General features: G+C 42.0%; 3 protein-coding genes across 5 annotated transcripts; 2 read left to right on the forward strand and 1 right to left on the reverse strand.

Moving 5' to 3' along the window:
* The first annotated feature begins 344 nt into the window (after positions 1-344).
* Positions 345-11662, forward strand: leng8 (leukocyte receptor cluster (LRC) member 8). Its single transcript, XM_084027059.1, has 15 exons — positions 345-659; positions 1353-1488; positions 1957-2127; positions 2289-2366; positions 3829-4258; positions 4854-5025; positions 5105-5275; positions 5524-5772; positions 5864-6028; positions 6169-6463; positions 6606-6707; positions 6827-6895; positions 6989-7118; positions 7226-7433; positions 7522-11662. The coding sequence occupies exons 1-15, from the start codon at positions 619-621 to the stop codon at positions 7682-7684; spliced, it is 2580 nt and encodes an 859-aa protein (XP_083883185.1). The 5' UTR covers positions 345-618; the 3' UTR covers positions 7685-11662.
* An 840-nt stretch (positions 11663-12502) lies between these two features.
* On the reverse strand, positions 12503-24835 carry rbfox1l (RNA binding fox-1 homolog 1, like). 2 transcript variants are annotated; one of them, XM_084027849.1, is made up of 12 exons: positions 24434-24835; positions 19353-19589; positions 16408-16587; positions 16204-16257; positions 16008-16100; positions 15858-15927; positions 15712-15771; positions 15472-15607; positions 15348-15387; positions 15201-15268; positions 14327-14408; positions 12503-14248 (listed from the first exon to the last, which is right to left on the reverse strand). In XM_084027849.1, the coding sequence occupies exons 1-12, from the start codon at positions 24518-24520 to the stop codon at positions 14204-14206; spliced, it is 1152 nt and encodes a 383-aa protein (XP_083883975.1). In that variant the 5' UTR covers positions 24521-24835; the 3' UTR covers positions 12503-14203. The 2 variants fall into 2 exon arrangements, with proteins under 2 accessions (XP_083883975.1, XP_083883976.1); XM_084027850.1 differs by lacking the exon at positions 24434-24835 and adding an exon at positions 20613-20736.
* A 516-nt stretch (positions 24836-25351) lies between these two features.
* Positions 25352-27507, forward strand: rps9 (ribosomal protein S9). 2 transcript variants are annotated; one of them, XR_014598364.1, is made up of 6 exons: positions 25352-25415; positions 26053-26165; positions 26270-26392; positions 26571-26757; positions 26854-27010; positions 27256-27383. XR_014598364.1 is itself a non-coding variant. In XM_084027851.1 (5 exons), exons 2-5 carry the CDS (start codon positions 26069-26071, stop codon positions 27431-27433), a joined length of 585 nt encoding a protein of 194 aa, XP_083883977.1. In that variant the 5' UTR covers positions 25362-25415; positions 26053-26068; the 3' UTR covers positions 27434-27507. The 2 variants fall into 2 exon arrangements, 1 of the variants encoding a protein (XP_083883977.1); XM_084027851.1 differs by lacking the exon at positions 26854-27010 and having other exon boundaries at positions 25362-25415; positions 27256-27507.
* The last annotated feature ends 196 nt before the right edge of the window (positions 27508-27703 follow it).

Genomic DNA, 27703 nt, shown 5'->3' on the forward strand with positions numbered 1-27703 from the left:
ATTTGTATTATGTATGTGTGTGTGGTCAGAGATAGTGTTTTTTTTTTCTTGTCCCTAAAAACTTGAGCAAAGTGTGGTACTGTATTTTTTTGTCCCGCATTATGTCCGTTAGGCATTACAATCGCGGCCCATTTCGTTATGATTGACAAGCTCGTAGATGAATGCAGCGCTAACCTAAACCTCAAGCTGGGCATTTGATTGGTGGAGGGGCGGGGAATATGGAGGGCGTGGCTTTGCCTGAGAGGACGTACTGTGGGGAAAAAAAAAACTGGAAACACCACAACGTCACTTGACTTGGCCAGTTTTACTTATCTGCCATTTTGTATCTACACAGTCTGTCAGACGAAGTTTGTCGTCAACGAAAGACGGAAGTATGCTAATGCTCACTTCATGTGTTACTTTTAAGTCTGGATTTGCTAGGATAAAGTAGGCGTCAGTCGCTGTGGGCTGACCGTTCTTCTTGTAATCAGTTGATCATCGTGTCAGACTCCATCTTGTTTACCTTTTGCTTTAGCTGGAGAGCTCACTCTAACGACGTTAGCCGTTAGCCAGCTAGCTTAGCTAGCGAACAACGGTCCTAGCGTTAGCTTCTAACGCTAACCGCTAGTGTGTGGCGAAATGGCGGCCAACACAACACCAGCAACCCCAACAACAAACTGGTAGGTTGTTCTTTCTAGCAAAAGAAGACCAACAACACAGGGCAAACGAAATGAATAAAGTACAACTTGTCTGCAATCTAACCATATGGTATTATATGGTAGAGATGGTTTGCTATTATCTTGAGTTGCGCTTATGATTATTAGCGTTAGCCTAGTTGAGGGTGAAGTGTTAGCATAATGTTAACATTGCCAACATTTAGCTTAGGTCACTGGAAAGTTTTTGTATTAAGACATGTTTCTGTATCAACGATGGGGTTTGGGGCAGCAAATCCAACGTTTAAGAAGTTAACATTTGTACCCTCCATGGTAAGGCTGACATTATAACGGGAGTGTTATCGTATATCGGGGCAGGCTTCACATCCACAGGCTAACGACAAAGTCAGTATTAAAAGCTGCTTGCCTTTAACCAAGCTAACGGTGAGACATAAGATGAGTTAACTGCTAAGTAGGAGCTCAGATTGAAAGTAGTCCTAACATTCGAAAAAGTCACACCTGTCTCATGCAAGATGGCAAACGTTAATGTAGTCAATATACCGGCAATGTTAATTTGTTTTCATACTATGTTACTGTTGTTATTAATTTATTGTCACTTTGTGTAACTCTCAAGACAATTTAAGTATGTGCCATTGGTTAGCCTAAGGACAAATTAAAGCTAGAAATGCATCAACTATCATGTTATTCTGTTCATGGCAGGTCCTATAATGGAGCTGGAGATGGCCAGGTTCACGAAAACCCAGAGTGGGAGAAAGCAAGACAAGCACTGGCATCCATCAATAAGAGTCAGAACTCTGCCAAGGCCGCACAAGCCAACCGAACAGCTACAGCTGAGGTGCTTTTATATCTTTGTGTGTCTCTAACCTTTTTACACCTGGCATGGACATGCACATAGGGTGATCTGCTTACAACCTGCAATCTAAATATTCAAATGTGGACACAAAACACCAAAATAAATAAAACATCAAATCAACCACTATAACTGTTCACTTAAAGTGAATGTGTGTTGACTATATTTAACAGTTACAGCAACAGTGGATGCCTACAGATTGCTTCTGACTTTGTTTCTTCGGCCTATACATAACTATCTGTGTAGAAATTGTTGTGACCATATAAGGCAAACAGATGTTGGATGTATTAGTTGAGGAAATGCCTATAAATGTGATCTGTTCAACTGTTTGTAATTAGTTTAATCAGCATTTCTTTCTATATTATTGTAGCTTTACAATTTTTGCCCCTGCTTGATGTTTTCCTCTCTGTTTTGGATTAAAATAAGTCTATTTGTACATGTGTCTCATTTCAGGCTGGTCAGTTTCAGCCTCCAGTGACGGACCCTGCTGCTATTCAGCAGCAGCAGCAGCATCACCAACAACAACAACAGCAGCAGCAGCAATACTATCCATGGTATCAGCAAACTCAGCAGCAGTATCCTGGATACACATACCCCTATAATTACTACTACCCTATGGGTCCAGTAAGTACAGAAAATAATTTTGTTCTTATCAATATGTAAATAACATTTAATACACTGTTTCCTGCAAGGCCTTTACATCTCTATTTCCCAATATAACATCTGATGCAAAGAAACTGAGAGATGGTTCCTTAATGACAACATGACTTTCTCTGAATTTCCAGTATGGAGGTGCATATCCACCTAATCAGTATGGTGTACCCCCAGGGCCTTACCCGGGAACTCCCACCTCTAATGGACAGGTACATACCACTGTGTAGTTATTCATAGATCCTCTAATAACGCCACAGGTATAACAACTAGGGGTGGAACGGAAGATACAATTCACAGTTCAATATGTACTTCTGTGTTAGGGTCGTGATGCAGTTGTTTTTTGTACAACAGGGAGCCAAAAATTATAATGTTTTTTTTTTTTTAATTAAGAAGTGATTACTTCAGCTGCTACTACTCCATTAAGGCACTGAAATACTGGCATTTTGTCTAGAAGAAAAAATAAACAACGAAATGTCACACATTTCTGTAATGTAAATGTTATTCTTCACACTGTAAGAAAACATGCATTATATCTACTCTGTTAAATTATGGCAATATCATTATTATTATTATTATAAATATAACTGTTTGATAGTATAAAGAAAAGTATACAATTTATAGTTATCTACCCCATAGTAGATTAGAGTAGAGCTAAACTAAAATAAAGAGTTGGTTTGAAAAACAATGTTCTATATTTGTAAATAGTATAAGTAAAATTGATATAATTCTACAGATCAATAATATATAATAATCATCTCAATTAATCAGTACATTGATTTAATATATCCAATGCAGTCAATTAAATCTAAATGAAGATCTTTCTTAGGTATAATAAACAAGGTTAATGAAGAACTATTCACTTTTAAAATATTGCCACAAGGTTTTTAAAATCCGTGGTTAAGTACACCCTTTGTGTGTAAACGTTTGCATGCTAGAAGATACTGTCGCACAATAGTGTGAGGTTCTTTAATGTAACAAAAGGTATTTCCACTGTTGAAATGGAAAATTCTATTGGACGAACTTTAAAGGTATAAATTGCCGGATTTTCTTTAAAATACAATGTAAAGGCGGATATAAAAATGATCCCTCTCAAATATCACTTAATAAGTGTGTGGTGAGCTCCATATCAACAGAGACCTTCCCCTCTGCCTATATTTTTGCTTTTCTTCTTTTACTGTGCCTGGGATGCTTCTGACTATAACGTTTATTTCTCTGATTCAATGCTTTGTTCTCAAGCTGTTTATAGCTGAAGGTGGACCAAGTCTTTCTGTCTGTGCACACGTCATGCTCCCATGACTGTCAACTTTTAGTCGCCATTAATAGAACATTTTAACAGTTTGTATGAACGTCCTGTGCTGAACTTTTCAATACAAACACACGTACCCCAAACAATAAGAGACCTAATTGATGTGATTTTGTCACTGACTTTTTAGATTTAACAAAGCTGGAGCTATGATCACCTAACAAACTAATGCCTGAGTCACTGGAATTGACCATTATCCTATCAACCTGTTTAGATAAAGGCATACTGTAATAGTATGACAGTAGTAGTGTGAGAATTTGGTAAAAATTGATGTGCGGTGTTATTATTTTATTCCCCAGGCATTTTTGTAGCTTCTCGTGCATTTTTCTGCTAAAATGCTAAAATGTTATTTTCCCCTCCTTTCATAGCCTCCTCCAGTGCCTGGAATGGAAGACCAGTCCTCTACCTACCCCTCTCAGTCGCAACCTCCTCCCCCTGCTACCCCCCAGCCACCCCAGAGCCCAACCACCTCAGAGAACGCCCCTCCTCCCCCACCCCCAGCAATTCCTCCCCCACCCAACTCCCAGTACCCCCCTCCTCCATCACAAAATGCTTACAGTGCCAATAACTCCATGCCATACCCACCTGGTGACCCCAACCAAATGCAAGTTTACAATCATTCCCAGGGAAGGCCTAACTATGGGCAGGGCTTCCAGGCCCAGAACACCTATCAGCCCTCTCAGAATACCTCCCAGCAACAACAGCAGCCAGGCCAGTATGTTCCAGGGCTTGGCAGAGGAGAGGCGAACAAAAACAAAAACCAAAAACAAGGACAGCAACTGTGGCACCGCATGAAACGTAAGATTTGATCTTTTGTGGGGTAGCTCACGTATATAACATTTTCTTTTAACTGAATTACTTCACTGTTATTCTGTAATGCAGCTTACACTTATGTTCTACAGTTTTCATATTTGTGTTTGAGTGAAGTAAATCCAGACTTGTTTCAACTATAAATATACATTTTATTGGAACATAAATGTCATTGGCGGTTTTAGATGTTGGAGACAGATGGAGGAAATATTTTTGTTATTGTGGGATTTAAACCAGATGTCAGTTTTCGTAGATGATAAACAAGATGTATGAGTGCCATGCAGGCAGGTTTTACAGAGCTCTGCGGTTGATTATTTACTAATTGTGAGTCTTTATGAGACAGACGCAGTGAGTTTAAAAGGATGCCGGAATTAATTCTGTGGTTCTATATTCTGAATCCAGTGATCCAGAAGTATTGTTTCGTTCTTCTCTATCTCAGTGTTTGGTTCCTATAGACCAAAGACTGATTTTTTTTTTACAGTTATGGAAGGCTGAACAGAAAGAAGAAACATCACTATGACACTGTTAGTATGTATTTCTTAATTATATTCTTATATCCTTTTTATATTTTCTCTTCTCACAGAGGCACCTGGGACAGCTTCTGTGAAGTTCAATATTCACAAGAGGCCCTATCAGGTTCAGTGTTCTCCAATGGCCAATCAGAGTTTCCCTCCGGGCGAACAGCCCTCAGGTTTGATTCCAGGTCCTTCCTCCCCAGGTTCTGCCAGTACTGCACCTGGAGGTGCTCAGACACGGTGAGAACTGGTCTGTCCCTACAGATTAAAAGCTCAGAATCGCTCAATATTATGTTGACTTAAAATGCAATCTCTCCAGACCCCAGGACTGGCCACAAGCCATGAAGGAATACGTTCAGCGCTGTTTTACAGCCTGTGAGACGGAGGATGACAAAGATCGTACAGAGAAGGTGTTGAAGGAAGTTTTGCAGGACCGGCTGAAGGATGGCTCTGCTTACACCATTGATTGGACTCATGAGCCATTGCCAGAGTGAGTTTAGTAGTGGATTAGTATTTGCTTGGTGTATATATTAATTGTTGCCTTAGCTTTGAAACTCCTTCACACTGCACATGCGCTTTGCAGGTTAAGCAAACATGAATTCACTATATTTTGATGTGGTTTCTTTTGAGTTTAATTCTGGGTTTGTTTTCAATAAATTCCACCTCAACAGTTTGATGCACTTCTTTGCTCTGAATTGTTGTGATTGTGATTTGGATCTCTTTTTTTCCCCCCTGTAGACTAAAGGCTAAGCAGTCTCGTTGGGAAACTATTCAATCCCAGAGGACAGCGGATGGCTCAATTAACCGTGGTGGAAGTACAGCGGCTGCATCTTCAAGAGGCAGGGGTGGTGCACACAGATTGGGCCACTACAGGAATATTTTTTCTCAAAGGAGTCCATCTTCTAGTTCCTCCCGCTCCTCCTCTCGTTCCCCATCCCCCTCCCATGGCAGACACAGGGACCGCAGCAACCAAAGGCACAGACGCAGGTAAAACTCCATTTTCCCGGCCTTTTCTTTGGTGTCTGTAGGGGTCCTGTGTGTTTCATTTTTGAAATGTCTCGTGTATCTATGCTCCCAGCGATTCTGGCTCACAGTCGGACAGCAGCATGTCCAGTGACCTCCGACCTCAGCTCTCACGACGAAGTCAGAGAGGTGCACGTGGTCATGGTAATGACAGGGATAGAGGCCGTGGAGGAGGAGAGAGAGGACGAGGAAGAGGAGGAAAAGCAAACAGAGGAAGGCGGTAAATAAATAAATAAATGTTATTACAAAAAAAATGACCATCTAATCAGACTATTCTCATTGATCACAGTTCTGGGAAAGGTTTACTACTTTCTTGCCCCATGGCACAAGGGTAGCTTGTGAATAATCTTCTTCTTCCAGAAACATGGATGATTCCAATGCAGCTGTTGGAAAGAAGAGGAAAGGTGGCAACGCTGGACTGGATTTCCATGACCCCAACAGAGAAGCCAAGAAGCAGAGCAGAGCAGCTCGTTTCCACAAGACGCTTCGCTCAGAGCCCTTGGTCCTCTCCATCAATTCCCTGGACTTGCCTGATGGAACACAGGAGGGCCTCAGCTGGGAGGACTGCCCCATTGTGGGAACTTGTCAGGACATCACCAAGTCCTATCTAAGGCTCACCTGTGCCCCGGACCCCTCCACTGTGCGCCCTGTGCATGTAAGTCCTACTCTTATATCTGTGTAATGTATACTTAATGAAAACTTTGCTTTTTGGAGATCTATCTATATAGATACTAAATAAATCTGACTTTAAAGTTTTCTTCAGAATTTGATCTTTTTCTGAAATTGTTTTTATCCAGGTTCTGAGGAAATCCCTGCAGACTGTGAAGGTCCACTGGCAAACCCACCAGGACTACACCTATGCCTGTGAGCAGATGAAGTCCATACGACAGGATCTCACGGTAAGTTATCTCCATAAAGGTTTCAGTCGTCTCTCTGTCTTAGTGTTTCTACAATGTTAACATCTGTTTGGGTTTGTGCTTTCTTAAAATTCTTTATCTCCCCCCTTGTCTTTTTCCAGGTCCAAGGAGTTCGTACTGAGTTCACAGTGGAAGTGTACGAGTGTCATGCACGCATTGCTCTGGAAAAGGTGAGTCTTCCTTCTTAGCTTTTCTAAGTGTTGCAGTAGCTAAAAGTGATAACGGTGCATTTTGAATACTATCTGAATGTTAATTGTCTTCAGGGAGACCATGAAGAGTTCAACCAGTGCCAGACCCAGCTGAAGGCCCTGTATAAAGACAATCCCTCAGAGAACATCGGAGAGTTTACAGCATATAGATTGATCTATTACATCTTCACTAAGAATTCTGGAGGTATGCTCACAATGTATTTTGTTTCAGTCACTATTACGCACCACATAATTCTCACCCTTGTCGCCTTTCCTTCATATTTTAACTTTGGCCATTTCGCTTCCCTCCAGATCTGACCACTGAGTTGGTTTACTTGACCCCGGCACTGCGGGAAGATGTGTGTGTGGCTCATGCTCTTGCACTGCGTGCTGCCTGGGCTTTAGGAAACTATCGCCGGTTCTTTAAGCTGTACCAGGAAGCCCCGCGCATGACTTCATACCTAATTGACAAGTTTGTAGAGAGGGAAAGAAAGGTTGCACTTCGGGCCATAGTCAAAACGTAAGTCAAGTTCCAGAAAGATATATTTGCACATTTTATGTCCTCATACCTTATGAGATACTAATTTTTCTGTTTTCTCTGTTTGCAGGTTCAGGCCCGACTTGCCGGTGGAGTATGTGCAGTCCAATCTGGGCTTCTCTTGTTTAGACTCCTGTATGGCCTTTCTTTCTGGGCTAGGTGTCACCTTCTACCCCTGTGACCCCAATAAGATAGACTGCAAAGCCAGCACAACTGCTTTGGCTGCCTCCTGAGGAGGTGTGGGGGTAGCAACATGAAGGGAGACGCTAAGGGACCATCATGGATCCTTAAACATACCATTCACTGCACTTCAGACACCTCAGCCTGTTCAGATAGAATAGCTGGCAAACTATAGAAGATCTGTAGAGAGATACATGCTAGAATATTCTACTACAAGATTCAGATTTCAGATGTAATTTCTTACACTGGGATAAGAACTTTTTAAACCAGGGGTCTGCACACACCGTCACTCAAAAATTGTAGGTTATTCTAATGCCCAAGTATCTCACTGCATTTATAATGCCAGAAAAGTGAGTGAACAGTTTAGATTTGGGATAAACAGAGCCCAAGACGTCACAGAACCAGATCAGGGAGGCACCCTCATGGTTCCTGTTCAGTAACCACCATCAGATGTCAAAGCTAACAGTGTTCTGTTATGTTTTTTCCTTCCTCAAGTCAACAGCTCCAAGACCTGAAGATTCAAGCCTTGGCAACCAAAAGGGAAACATAAACCGCTGCTCATCAAGTCTTCATCCAGCTCTCTCCTGTTTGAAGTGAAGCCTACAGATTCAGGTCAACTTAATATATTCCTCTGAGAGACTGTGAGAAATGCGGTGAGAAGATGCTGGCAGTGTGAAAGAAGAAGAAGAGGTGGTGGTTTGTATGTCCTGTCCCTTGCCTGGTTTCCTCAAGGTATCTACAGTTGGCTGTGCATCCTGTTCCTTGTCACCATTCAAAAGGCCTTTGCAGTGGACTTAAGTCTTGTTCCTCGTTGAATTCAGTTGTATTCCTTCGCTGGTCGCAGTCATGGAATGCTTGGCTGGCTTTGGGAAAACGTCTCAATCTGATGAGCATTGACTTTATGTATCATAGGATACAGGCCAGTGTTGTTCATCAAGGTGATCTCAGTCCTCCATAACCTCGAAGCTGAGCTCCATCTCCGGAGGCAGAGAGCGAACCTCCTTCCATCATCCTCAGGTAGAAGACCTGCCAGCACCTAGAATCCAGCAGATCCAGATCAACACAGCAAAGTGATGAAGCCCATCTGTCATCCATGTTGGCCGCCTTAACCTCTTCAGCTGTCAATGAAAAGAAACGGGGCAGCCAAGCTGCCATCTTTAAATACAGCTGAAGGTGAATTCTACATGGTGGAGCATCAGCAAGAAACCTGCTGCTGCTTCCAGAAGGAATAACAAGTGGTTTGTATGCTCCGTCTGGCTGGTAAGCGAGAGGGACTTCTCTGGAAGGAGGTGGATGACCGATCAACAGAGATGTTGCCTCACATTTCATATGCGTTGCTGGTTTTGGACAGCAGGATTGCCCTAGTAAAAGAATTAGAAGCTGCAAAGCTTTTTTTTTTTTTAAAGATTTGCAGGTTTATATTGGGCAGGTTAATTAATTATAACATATTTGACAAGATCCCAGATATTTACTGCACATGTACTTGTGCTGTCATGGTAAAGTATTTTAAACTTGAGATGGTAATAAAGAGGGGGATGCAAGTTGGGTGAAGATTAGTGCTTTTATTTTTCAGTAGCTATAGAATTTTCCAAAACTTAAGCTGCAATTGTAGCCAATTTACTCTCGGAGCAGTGGAGGTGACAGAGTTCTTCCTGATGATTTGGATCCAGGGTCAGGGCTCAGACTACTACAGGTTGTGGTGCACACTATTTAAGGTGATAATTGGTAAAAATATGAGTAGTGATTAGGCAGCTTGAAAATGTCCCTCTGAACCAAGAGAAATGTTCTGCTTCCCAACCTATCCTGTCATTTGGGTCCTTATATAGGACAATTGTGCTGAGATGTATCTTTTATTTGAACAGTATTGATTACTGCTGTAGAAATCTTGAATCTGAGTAACCGACCAGAGCATACGTGGATGCAGGCTGTGCAATCTCCATGTTTACTTGTCTACAGAGTATATTTTTGTAAATATTGTATAATATTGCTGTGATTTCTTTTCAATTAGTGCCTAGTTTAGGTTTATTTGTTCACACGGTTAAGTGTGACTATTTTTTTTTTCTTTTTTTTTCTGGGTTTTGCAAAACTCTTCTTTGACCATTTATGTGAATATGTAAACTTAAATGCAGGGTTGTGTGCTATGTCTTCATCAGAGTGGATGTAGTGGTGCAGTTGATCATTGCCAGTTTCCAGTGCTACTTTCTCACAGTATAGCCTACAAATGTTAGCACACACTCTTAAATCAGATTTTGGGGAGATATCATGCTCAACTTCCAGTGATACGACAATTATGTTTGTTAAATTGTCCCTTCAGACAAAAACAAACACATTGTCTTGTGTCACTTGCCTGTTAAGTGTTTGCAGATTGTTCCATGCAACGCCGATGTATATTCATATATATATGTATATATACTCGGTGATGAATGGGACCCCCATTGCCAAACATGTAAATTTAACACTTTCCAAAAGAAACGCATTTCCATCCGATTAACTAAATGCTCTTGTAAACCTGGATAATTTGTTAGTTTATCAAGCTGTTATATTGTTGACCATTATTTCAGCAAACATTTTGTTATGAGGATCTCAACATGTTTTCTTTCTTTCCCCTTCATTTACCTGACCCCTCTCCTCTTCGCCCTTCCCTCCCCTCACTTCCTAAACCTTTCTCTCACACACCAGCTCGCTGCGCTGCTGCAGCTCGTTGTACTGCTGCACTGCAGGAGCACATGGAGCGAACCACCTCCAGACGCCAGCCGGAGAGAGTGAATGTGTGAGCAATCCAAGTCTTGGTTTGACCCACTCAAGTTGAAGCCTCAAGTCTGATTTAAAAAAATACATGGGAGCCTCTTATAATGAAATATGGAAAATGTTGACGTTGCTGTTTATGCAGTTTGCTGCTAACCCAAATATTTCAGATGTTTTTCCGAGTAACATGACACCTGATTAATTTTAGAAACACTGTTTGAGGATTGACAAAGAATTAATGCTTTCTGTTTGCCCAGATGCATTTATACTTTTTTTTCTTCTTTTTTTTTTTAAGATTTCCCGTCAGTTGGTTGCTGGTAAAATTTGTCATTTAGTATTTGTTTTCTTGCACCTGATTATTGATAGTTGGGAATAATTTGGCTGGCGTTTGCTTGGTGGACAAAGCTGCTTAAGTCCCTTACTGAGTTCTTGTAGAGTCGAGTTTAACAGCTTAAAACCTCCAAATAAGAAAATGTGTCTGGACATACAGAACATGTTGTTATCCTTGAAATGCACCCACTTTAGGCAAAGGTTCTTATTTGACAAGTGCTGGCGTGTGCTCCCATGCTGAGAAATGACCTTTAGTTTCTGTGAATGAGCTTGACCCACAGTTGTTTGTTGCCCTTAGTTTGTATAGATGGAAGATTTGTTGTGTTTACATCTGATGTCTCTGGGTCTTTCAGCTTTGATACAGCCCAGGATGTTTGCTTTGTTTATTTTTACAATTCACCCCAGACAACTAACAATACACATTTTCATTTTGAATGTTTTGTTTATCCTCTCCGATGCCTGAATCATGTTTTCAGTATTTTGTTGCTCCCATGTTACGGTGTTCCTCCCATCATTCTTTGTAACTCCTTCCTTGATGGTTTCTGGTAGAACTCTCCATGCCCCTCACCTCTGCTGTGTTCATTTCCTGTCATTTACTTTGAAAAGTCTCTTCTCCGTTCTCATTTCTCTTATTTCCTCTCCCTGCATGCTGTCCTCTCCTCTTTCCTACAAATCGCTAACCAGTATTTGTTCTCTCCTCATTCTTATCTTTTTCCTTTTATGTTGAGTATGTTTGTGGCTGTTTGCCGTGTGCAATTAGTCACTCTCACTAGTAAGTATTATATTGTCTGCAGTGCTTTAATAGTTTGTTGCGGCTCACTAACAATTGAAGCTGAAGGTTTATCTGCAATGTGCCCTCCCTATCTACAGATCTGACATGATAAACTGCCATTTTGTAAATACTGTGTATATATATTTTTTGAAAAAAATCTAATAAACTTCAAGTATAAATCATGCATTGCATACTGGCATTGAATTGATTCATATATTAAAAAAATAAAAGCACACATTAGAAGCCATGAAACTGAGGAGTCATGTTCTCTATGGACGTTTTATTGTGACATGTCAAATATTGAGTGAGAGGCAACTGTGACACTGAAAGACAAGAAAAAAGAGAGGATTTTTGTCCTTCTGACACAATGAAGCTATGTTTCACATTTGTAATGAGGTAAAAGACAACACCAAAGTGAATTGAATGGAATAGTTGAGAAAAGAGGAGTTTCAAAGCTGCATGCAATTTACAAAGAAGGGAAGAACAGCAAAAGATTGATCTCATAGTTTAAAAAGGAGAATTAAAAAGGAAACAAGAGCGGAAGGAAAGAGAATCTACAGCTGTATAATTCATTTCAAGTGCAGTTTGGAGAATTGGTCAAAATACACTTCCATGAACTATAGCCTAGCTGTTCGCTTATAGAAACGATATCAAAGAAAGAGCTAAACTACTGATGAAAGAGAAGCAAACATGGAGCTGCAGGAGTATATACAGAAGCAGAAGACAGAAAGAACTAAGCACTGAAAGTCAAGGAGCAAAAAGAATCAAGTTAGATCTAGTATACAGGAGAAGAAGAGAAGGTTCACGCAAAGAGAAAGTCAGAAGCAAAGTTTAGTCACTCAGAGAGAAAAGATGAAATACTGGTACAACTACACCTTCTAATACTAGAGCAAAGAATTAAACTTGGGAATTTAGGTCAGAAGATTTAGATAATAGATGGACAGACCATAGCTTTCTACAGTGATGCAGGACAGAAGGAAATAAATACAAACTAGACAAGAAGGAAGTGAGAAGCAGAGGTCAGACTCGAGGTTAATAGAAGAAAGGATAGGAAATAGGCTGCGTTGGTTTCTGTAAAAGGCCTGTGATCATGATGGGATGAAGTCTGACAAATCCTCAGTAAAACCTCATTCTGTCATCACAACTAAGATTAGAGGAGAGTTTACATTAAAGGAATACTTCACCGGTGGAAACACCACTGGTCTGTAATAGGTCTGTAGTCTCAGTGGGTCCCACCACTGGTCTGTAACATGTCTGTAGTCTCAGTGGTCTGTAATTTCAGAATAGAAACACGGAGATCTCCGTCTCTGGGAAAATGAGGGAATGATGACGACATTCAAACACTACCAGGTTTCTAACGATACAAAGCTAAATACAAACGGGTGAAGTGTCCCTTTAACTTCCAGTCCATCACAAGTCAAGGCTTCTTTGGCATCAGAGCCGCATAGTACAAAACAACCCACAGACACAGTGAGTTATGAGAGGTGGAAAAAGAAAGATGGGGAAATGTTAGGAATCAATAACAGACAGAAGAGGAAAAGAGAGAACACAGTTTTATTCAGAGGTAAACATCAAACATATTGCAGTAAAGAGTGCAACGCAAAGGTAGAAGAGAAGACATTCAATACAAGTCAAGAAGTCATTCAACAGCTCAAAGTAAGGAAGCAGAGAAAACATCAGAACATATGAGACGTAAGGAGAGAAGCAAGAGTTGGACCAGACTAGGAGACTAGTGAGTAGTTAGATCTGCAGTGTGAAGGCAGGGGAGCAACGTTTAGATTCTGCTGCCTTTAATGCTTCTTACTACGACCCAGTTGTGTATAACTGTGAATGTGGAACAGGAAACTTCCCCGGTGAGTGGAGGAGATCAACAGTCAGGCATCAGGCTCATCAGGCAGCACACAGAAACTAAACAAGGTCAAATGTATGGACAGAACAGTGCAGAGAAAAGAACAAAACGTTCTGCAGAATCAAAGATCACAAACACAGAAAAAGGAAACAGGATTAATAATGACAGCTGTATGAAAAGCTAAAAATGTATGAGAGGTAGATTGTTAGAAAGAAAAAATGAAAATCCAACTGCTTTGAGACGAACATTAGTTGTGCTGTTTGTAATAGTGATGCCAGTGTCACAGCTGTCTCTCAGTCGCCCGGCTGACTCAACAATGTTGACCTCACTCACACTGTATGCTCTCACATACACACACACACACACACACACACACACACACACACACACACACACACACACACACACACACACACACACACACACACACACACACACGTCATCAAAAACAAGTCATTTTACATTGTACAAACTTTTTTTTTGACCTGTGAAACTTGAAGAAATCCCCATACATTGCTTGCAGAATTCATTCTCACAGTTATATGTCATCGACCTCCGTAGTGTTAGCCAACATCAGCACTCTTTAAATTCAGAAAACAATAATCCTTTTTAAGCAACTGTCTATATATTACATACATAGCATCCTCTTCCAGGGGCTAAGTACTCATCAGTAGGATGGACAGTGATCGGATCCTAAACTATTTACACCTTCAGTCTGTTTAGTCTCTCGAGGAGAGGTGTGATGGAGGGAGGAAGTAAAACCGTTTCCAAGGATCTCACAGTCTGCCCTGCAGCGTCCATGGATCAGCCAATCCCAGAGTTCAAAAGAGACCCCCCCCTCCCCTTCCTCGGGCCCCCACCCCACCGATGGGTGGCTTAGTACGGGGTGAAGCGGTTGTATCCTCCTCTGTACAAACTGGCCTGTTGACAGAGGCAGGGTGTCAGGTGGGACCACAGTCTGCTGTTAACTGCACACAGCTTTCAGCAACACCAACTCACCATTGTTCCAACTCCATATGTCGCCGTGGGTCCAACCGAGTGGTGATAGGGGTCTGCAGCTGCCGTGTAGACGCGTCCGTATCTGGTCACAAACATCACAAGCAGATGTCAGTGTCATCTAGAGAGACTACACCAGTCTCCTATAGGCTCGTTCTTCTTCATAACAGATTTAAGTTTGCCTAAAAATGGTCATCGTGAAAGACACTTAGTCAAAGAATTTAGTCAGAATCAGCCTTGAGAAAACCCATTATGTGTAGTTTGTGTCTGATTGTAGTTCTAAAGCTACTCAACAAATCCACTACATGTCGTGACGAGGACATTTACTGTTACTGTGCTGATAACGCTATAAAGGGTTTTCTATTTTGACCAACTGATTGGAGGTTGAAGCATAAAGCTTTTAAAACTTGTTTCTGTATTAACACCTTTGACAAGGTTAGTCTGTCAGCAGGAGTGGATCTGAGCACACATCATTTTCTCTGTGAGCCCTTCGAGTTTATTGATGTATTCAGTTACATTTTTGACTCACGTGATAAACTTTTACTGCCTTCTGATGATGTTTTTTCCAGCATCCCAGGATAACCAACTATGCATTCATGGTAAAATGTGTTTGTAAATGTCGCAAGTGCAAAATCTGCCTCAAAAATCTGATCTCAGATTGAATGTTCGAGGCAGGATTTCTCATTCGCACCGCCACGTGATAGTCCAATAATTATATAAATAAAACTTGGCAGGCACTCGTGTGTGTTATGGCTCAATCTAGACAGATAATCCCTCTGTATAGAAAAGACTTCCCATCCTTTGAAGTTGTCACACTGACATAATCTTTCTGTGAGAATCATGTGATGACTGTCTGTCCGTGGTTTTATAAGCCTACCCGTCACTGTAGGTTGCCGTGGCGGCGGATGCTGATTGAGCCACTCTATAAGCTGCAGGATAGCCACCCTGCACAGAACGAAATAACATGAATACAGACACGGCACTTTAAAGTGACTTAAAGGAAGAAGCGTGTGCAGCCACTCACATAGACTTCCGCTCCATACAGTCCATCCTGATACACCACCCTGAGAACAGAGTACAATGTGGAAATGTTAAAGCCGTGAATGAAGTGATGGAGCCCGGCACTGGTACGTGGACGCCTGTCTCACCCCGGGTAGGCGGGCACGGCAGCAGGTGTGGCTGTGGCAGAGCGAATGGTGTTGTAGACGGCTCGGCCTCTGCCTCGCAGCGCAGAGCCGCGGTAGGCCAGGGTGGGGGTTGCTACGGGATACGGGAAACTGGCAACTAAGGGGAAAAAATGAATGGGAGAACAATTGAATAGTGCGATGCTGGTGATTATTATTACTCATCATCAGCATCACAGATGGGACGTATGAAGGAGAAGTTACCTGTATAGAGTTCAGGTGCGTACATTGCACTCATCATAGGGTTGATCTTCCATCCAGAAGCTACACAGAAAATACATGAGGGTAAGATTCACCGGAGACTCCCAGAATGCATCAGCGATCAGGTGAAGTGAGCAAAAATGTCTTACTTGCAATTTCACCATTCACAAGCGGCGTCTGGGGCTTCTTGGTGACTACTCTTGCGGTGGCATTATTAACCTGGAGAAAGGCAGTGATAAAGGATAAGTATGCAGAATATTAACATGGAAACCTATAAATAGTAGGAAATCCTCCTTCACCTCGATCTTTCTCCCCTCTACTATCGTCCCATTCAGCTTTTCTCTGGCTCGGTCAGCCTCGCACGTACTCTCAAAGGTGACAAATCCAAAGCCCTGCAAGTTCCCACGGTCATATTGTCTGTTTGTATCCAGTTTTGTTCATTAAAAATTCTGTTTAAGCTCTTAATAATAATGATAAACAAACTGTGGTGCTCACCTTGGACCCCCTCTCATTGAAGATGATTTCTACATCAAGGATCTTCCCAAATTGCTGAAAATATCAGAATACATATGAATTGCTATGGATCATTTCTGTGCCCTGAATAAATGATTGATTATGAACATAAGGGAATGGATCAAGATCATTCAAAACATTTGTATGAATGCATTGTGACGCTGCATGATGTTGAGAATTGCACACCCCGAACATCTGGCGGAGGTCCGGGTCTCTGAAGCGGAACGGGATGTTGGAGACATGGAGCCGTTTGGGTTGGGCCTTGCTTGACCCCTCATCATCACTTCCACTTCCTGCTCCGCCCCCTGATGACACCGACACGCTCAGAGACTGGGGGTCAGAGGTCACAGGGGCCAAAACGTCCTCCTGACAGTGAGAAAGTATGAAAAGAGGAGGAGGAGGAGGAGGTGGATGAGGAGGAGGTGGATGAGGAGAGAAAGTGTGCATGTGGATAGAAGAAGAATGAAAGGAAGAGGACATGAAAGAACAAACAGAAACAGAAAGATGGAAAACAAAAGATGGAAAAAGAAAGAGTATGAATGAGAGTGAGAGGAGGTGAGAAGAAAATAATGGGGGAAAGGGCATCAGTAGAAAAGCAAAGAAGGGAAGGGAGGGGGAAAATCATAAAGTCAATTCAGGGAAGAAATCCACCATCAGAGAACATCACATTGCGTAAGCATCACATGGCATTAGGCAAAGATCATTTTCATGGTGTGTTTCAAACCAAAGGTCAAAGAGCATTCAGCCACCAGTGATCCTTCTAAGGCAAATGTGAGGAGTCACTAAAGGGCTCCATTTTAGTGAGGCGTCATTGAATACATGCCTGTAGGACAGTATGAAGACTAACACTGTTAAATATCAATTAAGGTTCTATATCTGACACTCAAGCTGTGGCAGAGAGAGTTAAAGTTTAAGCTCCCCTGAAAAGCAAGAAAAGACTAACTTAGTCCTTATATGATATCAGCAGTTTTAATAATCTGTAATACACATACTGTCATATTTAACTGATTCAAATTGTCCCATGCAGAAAGATTCAAGTACTAATGTGCCAAACCCAAAACATTCATTATCCCACAATGCACCACGATGCTAGTGTGTGCACATGTATGTGTCAACCAGCATCATCAACCATTGCAAAAAATACATGTTAAATATATGTTTTAAGTCGAATGAATAAGTCCAAACAAGAAAGTGAGAGTGAAAAGGTCTGCAAGAAAAAAGAAAAAAAGAAAGAAAATACAGCGAGCTTCAGCAGTGAGAGTGAGAGAAGGAGCGGAGTGCATTGGAAAGAAAAAGAAACATTAAAAAGCAAAGAAAAGTGACTGTAAAAGTATTGATATTACAGTCCTTTATGCAGAAGTGAAGACTTGAGTATTAGCGTTCTAGTACCAAGAGGCGGAGAAGGAAAAGGCCTCAGTGCAGCGGTGAAGAATATCAAAGTAAACAAGGCAAAGAAGGTGCACAAACAGCTTGAAAGAAGGGTGATGGGGAAGGCAAAGAGATCAAAAGTGTACGTTCCACATGGATCAGTCTGGGGTCATGGTGCTGCTTTTCTGCCAAGGGTTAAAGGTCATTTGTCAGGTGGCATAATTAATGAGTTGGGGATGGACAAAAAAGAAAAAAAAAAAGGTACATCAACACATTCACACACAGGAGCTGTTTAACACACATAAACGCACACGGGCCACTGGATTACACTACACCGGCTTGCCAAGGCTAACAACGGCAGACTACCACATCCACCCACAAACACCACAGACAGGCTACAGAGGGAGGGGAGACAGGGTTGAGTTGGGTGGTGGTGTCATGTCACGATGCAGAACTGTGTTTCTGGACCTGAGCGATATTTCAGAAGGGGAAAGGGGGTCATCTGGTCAGCCTCCCCCTTTGACCCCCTCCCTCCGTGGCGACGTCTCAACTTTCCCCCGAAAATCAGCAGGGACCCGAGTATGTCAGGGGCTCTAGTAATAAAATATATGGATGGGGCCACAAAACACCATGTATGAGAGGAGGAAGACAACCGTGCCGAAGCAGCACACACAGCTGACTAAACACCACTGACCTCATCATAGTGGAAACGTTCATGCCTGACGGACATTTGACGAGTGTTTACGCTAATAATACTCATTTGTGTCTAAGTGGAGCCCTAAACACCGGATTGTCTCCTTTAAAACAGAAAAGAATCAGTGAAAAGAATATTTCAACCTGTTTCCAAATGAAATCATTGCATGTATTTGTGTTCAATAAAGTGAAATCATGACCTGGATAGGTCACAGGATCACCAAAGTCATTGGGGTTCATCCTCGAGGGACCTTGAATATGGGTCTCAAGTTTCATGTCAAGATATTTCATTCAACCAAAGCTGTGAACCTCTGGGGGCCATCGATGTGTCGACAACATGTCATTGCAACAGGCCAACTTTACACTATAAAAGGTTTCCAAAGAAATCAGAATGCAGGTTTTTGCACTACACTCAAGAAAAATGTTATTTGATTTTGGATATTGGAAAACAGGTTGAAATAATCGTACTGCACCAGCAGATGTTACTTATATATATTATATTTGAAGCAAATAAGGCACACAATTACATCCAAAATGTCATGTTGAGACGAAGATTGTTTTTGCAGTGTGACCAACTGTTTCTTATGCGTTTCATAACAAAGAGAAACATTCTTAAATGAATACTACATATATATTCCACTTCACTCTCCACCGTTGAAACAGTAAATCCTTTTATGCCTTCGAACACAAATACATTTAGTTGTAAACCGTCAATATCGTCACAAACGGTCACGGCCACAATCTTGAAAGCTGATCTATTTTATCGGCTGCTAAATAAGACACAGGGGAGGTGGAAAAGTGGGGATTTATTTTCATCAACAAGTCACCCCCCCCCCCCCCCCCCCCCAACGCTGGGAGTGTGAGCAGCATTCCCGTACATGGACACAACGGTGGACGTGGGTCACTAAATATAGAAGGAAACTCTATCTGGCCCCGGACCCCTGACAGGACATATGGATGTACTACCTGAAGCAGCAGGGCTCCTCGTCACATTAACTCACTGAAGATCAGTTTGATTGGGGCATGAGCTGCTTGGCATGACGTGGCGTCCGCTCACACACTGCTCTTACCGTGTTGCTGGACGGCAGAGCCTCGGCCCCGTCGAGCTGAGGGCCCTGATACACTCTGAGTTGGGGGTGTTCAGCGTACTCTGAACCGGGGTGTGCAGAGGTGAAATCAAGAGGTGGCAGTCTGCCCGCAGATGTTGGTGGGCCTTGACCAGGCGGGGGGTAGGAGGGGGGAGGGGCGTAGACCTGAGGCAGGCCGGGGTCGCCGCTGCCGGGGCCGGCCTCCTGAGGAGGGCCTCCCTGATGAAGAGAGAGAGGGAGAAATCAGCCACACAAGATATCAGATGTCCCAGGTGTAAACAAACGAGCCACCATGTTGTTACTGCTCTTCTGCTCCTGCAATAAGGAATAGTTGTGAGTTTGAATGTAGGTTATGATGCATAAACCAACATAAACACAAACCTCTCCGAGGTACAACAGATAGAACATCACCCCAACCTCTACATGTTTGTAGGAGCCAGATCTAACTTCTTCCTCAAATACTATCATCTCTTATTACCAGTGGTGGAAACTATATTTACTTTAATACTGTTCTGTGTATATATATATATATACATATACATATACATATACATATACATATACATATTTGTATCTATCTCTTCATTGATCCTTGGAAGGAAACTTGACTATACCCAGATTTATAGAAAGTAATTAAAATTAGCCTCACCTTTACCAGTTGCAACATTAAAGATGTTTTACTTTTGGTACTATAAGAGTATATTGATGCTAATAGTATTTCTACACAGTGGTATTGCTTTTAAAGCTAGAGCTGAAACAGTTAGTTTATTCATTTAAATGACTCATATTATTTTGATAAATAATGAACCATGTGTCATTTGTCAAATAAAAACGACAAACATTTCATGGTTCCAGTTTCTCAAATGTGGAGATTTCCAACATTTCTCTGTTTATATCATAGTAAAATGTACTCTCCTTTTTTGTTTCAGACAAGAGAACCAGGAAACGTGATACAGGAGTTTCTAAATTAAATAAGTACATTATCAATCAGTCCACTTAGAAAATAACAGATCAGCTTTCTGTTTTCTTTTGAGTGACCGGTCACTGGAACCTGACTCAGACTCATCTAGAGATCTGATCACTACAGCCTGATTTCTGTCAAACTACATTTAAACTCATTCAGGTCACAAACAGAAATAGTGAAGCTGAGAAAAGTAAATGAGAAGAGTCTAACAGCCAGAATCCTATTGAGCACGGATACGTGGAAATGATCCAAGCAAGGAGCTAAAAGCATTGTCTTACCCCGTTACTGCATCCCTCGGTTTCCCAGGCATTGTCCAACAACTGCTGCATCTTTTAATGCAGCTGACCACCCGCCTACCGACCATAAGTCCTCCTCATCCACCAATCACATCAAACAGTCGCCGGAGCACAAGGCTCCAGGAGGCCACACCAGCTGTGGTCATCTGTAACTGTCAATCACCCCCCCACCCACGCTGCCTTCACTTTAAACACACACACACACACACACAGACACACACACACACACACACACACACACACACACACTCTAAGAATACCTTGTTTCTAATATATCTGCTGGAGAAACACTCGTCCTTTTTTCCCTCAGTAATATATCAAACTTCTTGCTCGTATATTGAATAGTTATAAACTATGCTTTGGTGGCATCTTCATACTAAAATATAAGTACAGTTGCATTGTTTTGTGTATCTTACTGTTAGGCCGACTTATAATCATTATTGGTTACGATTTTACATACAACATGAAATATACTCATAAAATACAGCCCAAATTCTTGTCAATGTTTTCAGTGACTGTTAAAAATATGATAAATAAAGTTTCAAATTGCATCTTGGTAGCTTAGCTTAGCATAAAGACTGGAAACAGGGGGCAACATTTAGGCTGGCTGGTTATAACCAGATGGAAGATGAGTAGCGAGCTTTAAAGGTGCCGGTAACTGGCTTTTGGAGACAGGCTAGCTGTTTACCCTTGTCTTCATGCTAAGCTAAGCTAACTGTCTGGCTGCTGGCTGTAACTTCTCAGTAGACAGACATGGAAGTGGTATTGATCTTTTCATCCCATCAATTTATTTTCAAAAAGGTCAAACTCTTTTTTCTATTGCAGTCTTTCAATTCACCAACGGGTTCTAGAAGTTCTTGTGTCTCTACATCCAAAGATAACTTATATGGACGTGTTGTCTTACATGCAAAATGCCACACGTTTGTCAGCCAGCTTTAGGATTAAGAAGGATTTATTGTAATTAAAAACTCTCTCCACTGTCATTTCATGAACTCTCATGTATCACTCTATCAGCTGTTGCGCACAAGAGGTGTGAAAAGTCAAAGATATGAGGATACAGTACAATAAAGAAGGACTTGGAGGATGGCTGAACACAAACACTTTCAAAACGTCTCCAGCTGCCAGCATTAAAGTACATCAGACCCCTCTTGTGTTTAATATTGTGAATATCAGCTTATTATACATCAGAATATTGAGTGGATGCTTTCTGAAGGTTAGACTGAACACATTACTGAACTTGTTCACGTCTTTCTCAGTCGGCTTGTTAAAAAGTTCTCTTTCCATGTAAACAAGTGCGAGCTCCAGCCTCACCAGCTGCTCTGCGAGGCTGTCAGTCACAGCTGTGCTGTCAGCTAAATGCTAACGCCACCATGCTAACACGCTCACACTGACAACGTTTGCTAATGAGCACTAAATTCAACGAACGTCCAAGGCTGATGTGAAAGGCTGGATGGCATTCGCAAGTGTTTGGTCATTTTGGTCAGTTTTGATGTGAAGTGACGAAACCAAATGTCAACGAGTTTTTGAGATATTTCACACGAAAACGACTTAAAAATATGAACCTCCTCAAAAATCCACAATAAAGAAAACATCCTCCTGGAGATCATGGACGTCTGTACACAATTCAACACAAACCATCCCTATTGTGTTGAGATATTTTGAGTGGCATTGCCACGTCTTGAGCTGTGTGTTAGGCTAAAAAGTGCCAAACCAACTCATTCAACTGGACACAGTAGAAAACACCCTGCTGTCACGTTCGTTATCGACCTCTCTAATTCCAGCAACGTGCAGCACAATGAGGGATCTACAGGTTTGAAACAGTATCGTGCTTAGACACTAACTGGTGTCTGCATTATGTCCCATTTATCTCAAGAAACAAAGTCTGGCTGCCTCGACCCTCCTCGCAGACCCCAAAAGTGACCGTTGAGTGATGATAACACAATCTGAGATATCACTGTCGGTCTTTGTATCCCATCAGGCTGAAACCACCAGTCGCTGGGGCTGATTCAGTATCACAGCGTCAGCAGGCGCTCAGGCACCGTGCCCCCCCCCCCCCCTCTTCCACACAGGCTTTTTTTTATTTCCATTTGTTCCTTCTTTCTCTCGTCTCCTTCCTCAGCTGTCGGTTTGAGGTCAGAGGTCAATGGCTCTGAGCCAGGTGCCTGCTAGGACAGCTGCCGCAGGATTTACACACAGACGACACTAAACTGCAGATGTGGCCTTTTAGTGCCGGCCAAGTTACCAATGTTGAACATGTAGCGTATTGAATGAAACTAAATATGATTATTTTCCCCTCCCATTCATCCATTAATTCTCAACATCTCCAGCTTTCTCATATTCCGGTTGCTTAAATAATATTCTAAAGATTTTTTTAATTTTCAGAAGGCAAAGATGTGGGACAAAGTCCCCGGTTGGGTTGAAAATCTCAGTTTTAGGAAATATGACATTATAAACATTATTCAGATTGTTCTGCTGAAGTATCCCATTCCTTGAAACTCTCTGTTTGGTTCCAGTCACCTCCAAACGATGCCTCACTCTTTTTCAAAGTACCCCTCGACATTTCCTCAACTAAAATATGTACGTGAGTGTTGTGCACCAACTGCTTAACACTCAATATTTAATACACTACAGGCAGGTTTCACACTTATTATAAGTAGAGTCGAGTGCAGAAAACAAGAAAGGTGACAGAATCTCCTCCTGCGATTATCTTCTCAGGAGAGGAGGGCTAAAAATACAGATGGTGTGAAGCACAGAGACAAGGTAGAGATACCAGATGCATTGTGGCATTAGTGGTATGTCAGGGACACTTGGACACACACAGACACACACAGACACACACACACAGACACACACACACACACACACACACACACACACACACACACACACACACACAGACACACACACACAGACACACACACACACACACACACACACACACACACACACACACACACACACACACACACACACACACACAGCCTGTTGGCATCACTGAGAGACCAGAGATTATACTATATTTTAGTCTCTTAGTCTAATGTGTCCGAACTATTCAATTCAATTATTATTATTAAAATATGTCACGATCTAGGATGCTTCGCCCAGTTCCCATCAGGCTTCATGGATTCAACATTCTTCTAATCTCTTCTGTGCAATACAAGACAAAACTTAATTAGTTGTAAGATATGACTTTATTCTCTTTCTTGTGAAGCACTTTGTGATATTTCTCTAGGACAGGTGCTATAAATAAACTTTACTGACTTACTCAGTAACTCAAGGTGGTTGGTGAATTAAATGTTTTCCTCTTCACTGGGAATATGGTGTCTTGACTGACTTTCATTTCCAATTTCCAATAAATACTAATTTACAGCTTAAATAATAAGTTGATCAGCAAATAGAAAAAGCATCATTTATTGGTAAGTTTCAGCTTCTTAAAAGTGCCAGTTTCTTACATTAATTTAGTCTTCTGTCATAGTAAAAAAATATTACCTTGGGGTTCTTGATTTCTCATCTTAGGGTGTTTTTTTTTAATTATTATTATTTCCAATTTTCTGCCATCAAGTGATAGATTGGAGAGAAATAAATCAGCAGATTGATCAGTGGCAAAAATAATTGCAATTATTTCAGCTCTAAACTCATTCAACTATGGATTGTATTCAAATTTGAATTCATACAACATATTCTCTTATGTAGCCTACCCCTGAATATTGAGTCACCTTATAAAGACTCAACAAACTGGACATTTGATGATGCAGGGTTGTGAAAACAAACATTTATGAGAGAGCAGATGGAGGAGAGTTTACCTGAACTAGGCCTGGGTAGCATGCGGTTGTCTGTGGGTAGACAGGGAGTCCATACGGCTGGAGAATCACAGTGGGTGAGGAGAGCATGGCCCAAAAACCACACGCAAGGAGACAGGGAACAGTGGAAGATGGGAGGAAAAGGCGAAGGAGAGCAGGGGGGGAAAGGAAGGGTCGATAAAACACAGGAGAGCAGGCGATCAGGCTGGAGAGGAGAAAAAGATGAAAAAAACCCTAAAAGGACAAAACAAGATCCAAGAGGGTAGGAGGAAGGTAGGTTAAGACTCAATTAAACCTTACAGATGAGTCGAAGAAGAAAAAGCAGAGAAAATCCACAACAAAAAAAAACAAAAAACAAGCAGTGTCCTGTCCAGAAAAGACAGGATATATGTGGCAGTTAAAGAGAAAGCAAGTGAGCCCCTGTGAGTCCATCAGTTGATCATGTAGCCTGACGGACAGAAACACATGCTCAGGGTCCCGTTTCACAGTTATATAAATAGTTACCCATGTCCTTATCTCTGTGTTTACCACCTTACCACCCTCACTCTTACACATGGTGTCATGCAAGATTTCATACCACTTCTTACACACGTTTACTATAGCAGCTATTCAGCAATGTCAGAGAAACCCCCCGAAAAGGCTACAGAGCAGTTCATATGACTCCTCGTGTGACATTATTACCCTAAAGTTACATTGTTCCACCAGCTGAAAGTCCATTATCATTTCAGGTATGTCAATATGACGTCATGATTCATACTAATCAATAACACACATCTGCGTGCAAGTAGGAGCAGTCACATATTTTAAACTTTTACAGCTGGGTTTTTTGGCTCTGTTTGACCGACAGAGTGCGACAAGTCCAACTTCACCACTTCCGTTCGTGCGCACAGGGGCATGATGGGATATGTAGTTCCTGTGGCGGCCATATAAATCAATGGGAACTTCCTTCATCTTCCTCTTTACTGCGCTGGCCTGAACGAGACAGGTACGAACCGCGGCCTCGTGCTGCATCACGTAACAGATTCACCGCATGTTGACTCTTCAAATGCACAAACGTCAATAGACGGTCAGGGGAACGTGTAGTTTTGTTGAGGGATGTCTCTTGTTGAAACCGGCGTGTACTTTTCTATGTTGAAATGAAAAGCTAATGCGGCTAAGCTAGCGCTAGCTTGTCGCGTCAAACAACGTGGTGCGATGCAGCTGCGGCCTGCTCGTATGTTTGACAAATGGCTGGTTTCTAACGCGTAATTTACTTTCTCGTAGTGACCAACGCATTTAAATAACCTTTCTGTCGTACCAGTGTTTGGAGTTAAATCAACAACTTTTTACTTGAACAATTAAGTGGAATTGTTAACGTTGTTTTGAACTGGTTGTGAGGTTTAACGGCGACTATTAACATTAGTAATTGTTATTGCAAATGACTGAACTGTTAAAGATTAAATGGTAGAGAAAACAAAATGACATGGGTTGGAACTGGGCTTTCTGTCCTCGCTTTAACAATTATCTTAGTTGTAGTGTATTTCTATGTGAATCTGTGTTTGCTGAATATCAACTCCTCCTTTTTGTGAAGTTTGCATTTTGATCACTTCCACCGACTAACTCATGCTTATCTAATGTTGCAGGCACTACTAAGCAGCCATGCCCGTTGCCAGGAGTTGGGTTTGTCGCAAGACGTATGTCACCCCCCGCCGTCCCTTTGAGAAGTCCCGTCTCGACCAGGAGTTGAAACTCATTGGTATGCTGTGACTTCCATAACGCACTGCAGTATTAAATCATACCCCACGTTGCCCTTCTTTGGACTGGACGGCCCTTTGACTGTTAACTATTCCATCTTTTTAGGCGAGTATGGTCTGAGGAATAAGCGTGAGGTGTGGAGGGTCAAGTTCACCTTGGCCAAGATTCGCAAAGCTGCCAGAGAGCTGCTCACTCTTGACGAGAAGGACCCCAAGCGTCTGTTTGAAGGTACGCAACATTAAAAGGGGTTTTAGCTGTGTATTGGCCAGTGATTACATATCATTTCTCAGACTCTTCTGTGGTGTCAAGAATTCCTCGTGAATGAGGCCAATATTAATCCGTTAGGAACGTGTGCACTGTACGTGCCTGTAAATTAGAGTGTTTAATTGCTCCTGTGTTTTTCCAGGTAATGCTTTGCTCAGGCGTCTGGTGAGGATCGGTGTACTGGACGAGGGTAAGATGAAGCTGGATTACATCCTGGGTCTGAAGGTTGAAGACTTCTTGGAGAGGAGGCTGCAGACGCAGGTCTTCAAGCTTGGGCTTGCCAAGAGCATCCACCATGCCCGTGTCCTTATCCGCCAGAGGCACATTCGGTGAGTTCAAAGCTTCCAGGTGAACAAATGATAAAGGGCTCACAAGTCTTATGAGCGACTCATCAAAAAATCAATCAATGCTTCCTCTTTCATCAGAGGCCCATCAACTTGTAACGCTCTCCGCTGAGAACAGTTAAACATTTCAGCAAGGTCAATTCGGTATCAAAACCGTATACCTTGTCAGTAGACATTGCCCAGAGCCAATCCTGCCACTGAGGGCTTGGACTGTGCCCCGCGGTGTCGTGGCTGTCAGGTAAGGTACGGGGGATTGCACCTCGGGCAATTGTAGTCTGCCTAACCTTGTATTGTGATGTACAAAATACACAGGCTGATGATTTAACCTACACGTTCAGATTTTCTGTGGTGTCAAGAATTCCTCGTGAATGAAGCCTGTAGTACATTCATGCCAGTTGACCTGCTTTGTTTTATTCTTTGAGCAGAACATATGACGTGGATTATTTGAAGTCTTCTAAATTAGCTCTTTCCTTTCTTTGGCAGCGTGCGCAAGCAGGTCGTGAACATCCCCTCCTTTGTGGTTCGCCTGGACAGCCAGAAGCACATCGACTTCTCCCTGAGGTCTCCATACGGTGGAGGACGCCCAGGCCGCGTCAAGAGAAAGAATGCCAAGAAGGGCCAGGGTGGAGCTGGAGGAGCTGATGACGAGGAGGAGGATTAAGAAGGGTGTCGTCCAGGGAGTGTTTCTTCCGGTTGTCACAATTTTCAATAAAAATGTTTGGTCTGACCAGAGAACTGAGTTTTTGGTGTTTTTTTCATTTTCCCATCAGTGGAATATTGTCTCATGAAGTCTATAACTGTTGTAACTTGGTTCAGGTTTAAATACTCCTGATCGTAGACGAAATAAGTCTGCTGTAGACGTTTTATACAGAGGTTATCATTTTCATTTAAGTTATGAATTATGTTGGCTGTTGCCTGCAGTTTATCCGAG

This window comes from Eutrigla gurnardus (genome assembly GCF_963514095.1).
Source record: "Eutrigla gurnardus genome assembly, chromosome: 14".
In the NCBI taxonomy this organism is placed as follows: domain Eukaryota; kingdom Metazoa; phylum Chordata; class Actinopteri; order Perciformes; family Triglidae; genus Eutrigla; species Eutrigla gurnardus.

What these genes read in the sequence shown, in the direction of transcription:
- leng8 (XM_084027059.1), top strand. Translation starts at nt 619, where the DNA reads ATGGCGGCCAACACAACACCAGCAACCCCAACAACAAACTG. An exon ending in GCAACCCCAACAACAAACTG is followed by an intron (nt 660 to 1,352) that starts GTAGGTTGTTCT and finishes TGTTCATGGCAG; the next exon opens with GTCCTATAATGGAGCTGGAG. An exon ending in CACGCATTGCTCTGGAAAAG is followed by an intron (nt 6,896 to 6,988) that starts GTGAGTCTTCCT and finishes AATTGTCTTCAG; the next exon opens with GGAGACCATGAAGAGTTCAA.
- rbfox1l (XM_084027849.1), bottom strand. Translation starts at nt 24,520, where the DNA reads ATGCTCTCCTCACCCACTGTGATTCTCCAGCCGTATGGACTCCCTGTC. An exon ending in CTCTGCCGTCCAGCAACACG is followed by an intron (nt 16,588 to 19,352) that starts GTAAGAGCAGTG and finishes TCTCACTGTCAG; the next exon opens with GAGGACGTTTTGGCCCCTGT. An exon ending in CGCACCTGAACTCTATACAG is followed by an intron (nt 15,608 to 15,711) that starts GTAACTTCTCCT and finishes TTTTCCCCTTAG; the next exon opens with TTGCCAGTTTCCCGTATCCC.
- rps9 (XM_084027851.1), top strand. Translation starts at nt 26,069, where the DNA reads ATGCCCGTTGCCAGGAGTTGGGTTTGTCGCAAGACGTATGTCACCCCC. An exon ending in CCAGGAGTTGAAACTCATTG is followed by an intron (nt 26,166 to 26,269) that starts GTATGCTGTGAC and finishes CCATCTTTTTAG; the next exon opens with GCGAGTATGGTCTGAGGAAT. An exon ending in CCCCAAGCGTCTGTTTGAAG is followed by an intron (nt 26,393 to 26,570) that starts GTACGCAACATT and finishes GTGTTTTTCCAG; the next exon opens with GTAATGCTTTGCTCAGGCGT.